At 48.7% G+C, this 4,331-nt stretch overlaps 1 protein-coding gene across 1 annotated transcript; it reads left to right on the top strand.

Moving 5' to 3' along the window:
- Window positions 1-93: 93 nt before the first annotated feature.
- On the top strand, window positions 94-3,731 carry ppiaa (peptidylprolyl isomerase Aa (cyclophilin A)). Its single transcript, XM_067574721.1, has 4 exons — window positions 94-255; window positions 2,269-2,388; window positions 2,611-2,783; window positions 3,318-3,731. The coding sequence occupies exons 1-4, from the start codon at window positions 187-189 to the stop codon at window positions 3,448-3,450; spliced, it is 495 nt and encodes a 164-aa protein (XP_067430822.1). The 5' UTR covers window positions 94-186; the 3' UTR covers window positions 3,451-3,731.
- The last annotated feature ends 600 nt before the right edge of the window (window positions 3,732-4,331 follow it).

Here is a 4,331-nt window from a genome sequence, read left to right as displayed (position 1 = left end):
GTAAAAAGGGAGAGGCGGCTGTCCCGGCTGCTGATTGGCTGAAACATGCGTCAATAAAATATGCCAGCATTTCCAATTGGCTGGCTGTATTTTAGCATCGCCCACCGGCGTCTTATATAAACTGGATCCCCGCTCCGCCATCTTTTTCGGTTCTTTGAGATCCGTCGTGTCCAGCTCAGTCCCAACATGGCCAACCCCAAAGTCTTCTTCGATGTCACTGCTGACGGCAGTTCGATCGGACGCGTTGTGATGGAGGTAAAGGACCCGTTGTGACCTGTAGCCGACGGCAGTTTTGTCTGTTAGCCTGCGGGCGGCTGGTGTGTCCTGTGCGGGGGAAGGTTAAGTTACTGTTACTGCGGGCTATGCAGGGGAAGGTTACTGTCACTGCGGGCTGTGCGGTGTCCTGTGCGGGGGAATGTTAGTGTTACTGCGGGATGAGTGAACAGAGAGCTGCTTCCTGTAGTGAACATGTAGCATCACACGAGCTGTCACGAGCACCACTGGCCCGAAGGAGCATGCGCACGTGCTTCTGGCTTCAGCTAACTGGACCGGACACCGGAGCGTTCCGCAGTGAACGTTAATGCTGATTGAACCGTGTCCGGCTGTAGTTGAGGACAGTAATTCTGTTTTTACTGCAGCTAATGTTAATGCTTATCTATCTGCCGTGTGACGTTGATGTTAGATATCTCCGTTAAATCTAGTGTAACCGGCCGAAATGTTCCGGTGCAGACGGGGATTAATTAGTTGATAGTCACCGGACAGCTTTTGGCTGAATGGCAGCTAACGTTAGCTTCATCACGCTGCGGCCTGTTGGAGGCCCGCGGCCCATGTTTGAGCAGCTAGCATCGATGCTAACTGAGCGCGTGAGAGCGCAGAGCGGCTCGTGCGCAGTTCGCGCGGTTCTTTGTTTCGCTGCCCTCACGCGAGCCCGGGAAACCTCCGCCGCTGGCTGAGTCATTTCTTCCTGCGGGTAATTTTCAATAACTGTCACATTATTTACGTGTCCGTTAAAGGATTCTGGCAACTGTCCGTTCAAAAATCACTGTCCTGCACGCGGCGTTTAGCATGTAGCTGCCGGCTAGCGGCGCCGGTTCCCGTGTTAACGGGCGGAGGAGGTTCTGGAATGTTCCGCGGTGCGGTGGGGGGGGGGGGGGGGGTTGGGGTGGGGGGAGGGGGAGGGGGGGCGGCGCTGTCTGCGTGATTCAAAAATGCGGATGTACTGACATGGCCGAAGCAACCGCGGTACCTTTAGTGCCAAACTGTCCAAGATGAATAAGCATAATGATAGACGGTACCGTCATTATGGCGCCATTTTCACGGAGGTTAACGTTATATCCGGCGGCCAACTGTGGGCTAAAGGCTGCTAGCATGCTACCTAACGCCATTTTGTGCTCGTCGCTGTACCCCGTTAAGGGCGTTCCCGGTGATCGTGCGAACACCTCCCGGTTAGTCGTTGCACAGCTGCGGTCCGCGGTCCCTCACAGAGACGCCAGCCAGCTTGTTAGTTTTTAAATGTGATGTTACAGGTAATTAGAGCTCCCTGGTTTGTGTTACTGCTGAGCAGGTGGAAACCTGTACAGCTGCTGTTCTGGGATCAGCCGCAGCTCATGCAGCCCGTCCGCTGCGGCCCCCCCTTCCTACTCCCCCCTCCCCCCCCCCCTCCTCCGCCCCGCCTCCCGCCTTGCACATGCTTGCAGGCCATGCAGATATTCTGCTATGGTGCAATGCTGTACTGCTTTCACCATGACATGATGGCATCAGCAGACATGAACCACAGAATGAGTGATTCATGGGTTGAAATGCCTGCAGCCTACATCTGGTGCTGTTCGACTTAAATGTTGCACTAATTTCTTGTCCAGCGTATCGAGCAGTATTTTATGTTTGGAAGCTGTTTTTGACGTACGTCTGTGGAGATGATTGCACTCTGATTTCCAGTGTTGCAGGATGCTGTTACAGTAATCTGGGCTTTATTTCTGCAGAGAGGCTCTATTGACCTCTTTACTGAGAGGCTATAAGCAGCCAGAGCTGTGTGCTGATCCTGTGTCGACATAGCTGCTGCACAGCACAAAGTGCACATTATCTGATAAACCTGCTCTGGTTTTTTGGCTCCAGTCCTGGATGGCAACAAGCCAGATGATTCACTGACTGGTTGCAAAACTTACCTTCTCTTCAAAAATCCCTCTTCACTACTTCCTGGAAAGGAGACATTGACTTCACTCTGTTTGCTGTTGGGTGACTTTGGGTGTGTTTTGTAATTTGTTTCCACAGCTCCGTGCCGACGTGGTGCCCAAGACTGCGGAGAACTTCCGCGCCCTCTGCACCGGCGACAAGGGCTTCGGCTACAAGGGCTGCACCTTCCACCGCATCATCCCTGGCTTCATGTGTCAGGTGAGGCTTCATTAGACTGGAAACCAACAGCAGTTCTCACTATAAATTAATTAGCTGATTTGTAATTGAATCATTTGGTTGTGAAAGCAGGATCAGTTTCCTGCAGCCAAATGTGGCGTCTTCACATCCTCCATATGAGAGGCTGAGATGTTCAGACAGCAGCAGTTATTTAAACCAACAGTTGGAAGGTTGGAAGTGTTAATGTGTGTGTTGGACATGCAGGGCGGTGACTTCACCAACCACAACGGAACCGGTGGAAAGTCCATCTACGGCAACAAGTTTGCTGATGAGAACTTCACCCTGAAGCACACCCACGCTGGCATCCTGTCCATGGCCAACGCTGGACCAAACACCAACGGATCCCAGTTCTTCATCTGCACAGCGCAAACATCATGGTGAGAAACACCACGCACGCGCACACACACGCAGGGCAGCCTGATCCCTCAGTGTCGTCTTACAGGCGCACAACAAAGCTTCATCCACACACGTGACTCTTCAGTGTTTCCGCCTCTTTTCTCTTTAAATCAAAGGTGACCGTTGCAGCCTTTCTATCAGCCTGCAACTAATCTTCATTCATCTGTTTTCTCAATAAATTGATTAATAGTTAATCAATTGATTAGTAGTTTGGTCCATAAAGTCAAAATGGTCAAATGTGGCTCAAAGATGAAGAAACCAGAAAATATTCACGTTCAAGAATCTGGAATCAGACTTTTGACTTTTACATCGTTAAAGACTCAATGATCAATTATCAATAGTTAACAGTTAATTGAGTTAATTATTGCAGCTCAACCTCTTCAAATCAAAGTTTACAGGCTGAGACAAAACACGACACTTGTTCTGTCTGTTGCATCCTCTCGTTTCCTTGTATATCTGTGTATATATTGTGTGTATGTCATGTGACTGACTGACTGACTGACTGGCGTCCGCAGGCTGGATGGGAAACACGTGGTTTTCGGCTCCGTGGTCGAGGGGATGGACGTGGTGAAGAAGATGGAGTCCTTCGGCAGCCAAAGCGGCAAAACATCAAAGAAGATCGCCATCGCTGACTGCGGGCAGCTCTGAGCTCCAGCACTTACTCCCTCTGCTCGCCCTGTAGCCACACCCCTTAGCCTCCAGCCCCGCCCACCTCCGCCATTCAACATTCCTATTGATGGAGAGTCAGTTCCCCCGCCCCCCCCTCCCCAACCTTTTTTTTTATTCCGTTGAAATTATGTTGCTGCATTTGTGACTTTGCCTTTAAAGTTTCTTTTGCATTAACTTTTTTCCACAAAGTCCTGACGGTTTTTTTGTTAAAGTCAAATGAATAAGAGAATAAAACTGAGACGTTGCCTTGACAATTGAAACGTGTGTGTTGTTGTTGTTGTTGAAGTTTCCTCTAAAAAGGCTTCAGAAGGTTTTAAAAGGTCTTCAATCTATTTCTAAGCTGCTACTGTTGAAGATTCAGACCTGAACTTTCATCAGTTTTAATCAATAGTTCTGCTGATTATCAGGTGATGATGTCATCAGTTATATAACAGGTCATGATTGATGTATACTGCCAGGAAGTGATGATGACACTAGGCTTTATTGATTTGATATCTTACTTTGTGAAGTGTATTAAATTCCATCCTGTGATATTAAAATGTCTCAAACATGGTGCTGCAGGATGAACTGGTTTATTCTGGTTCCCAGTGATGCTGAAGCAGCTTTGAAGAGTTAAACACTCAGAGCTTCATGTTGGATCATTTAACTGAAAACATTTTAATTGCGTCGACGCTCGTGTGGGTCAAAAGAAGTTTATGAAACTGACCTGATGAACAGGCAGACTGGGTGAAATGGAGCATAAAGGACCAGTTCAGTGTTTCCAGTGTGTTAAACCAGTCAGGTGTCTGTAATCATTCCTCCAGTTCATACTGGACATTAAAAGATCCTTCAAATGAGCTTTAATGGAAGTGATGGAGTCA

Source organism: Thunnus thynnus, chromosome 2 (genome assembly GCF_963924715.1).
Source record: "Thunnus thynnus chromosome 2, fThuThy2.1, whole genome shotgun sequence".
Taxonomy (NCBI): domain Eukaryota; kingdom Metazoa; phylum Chordata; class Actinopteri; order Scombriformes; family Scombridae; genus Thunnus; species Thunnus thynnus.
This window is presented reverse-complemented; position numbering and strand designations above follow the sequence as displayed.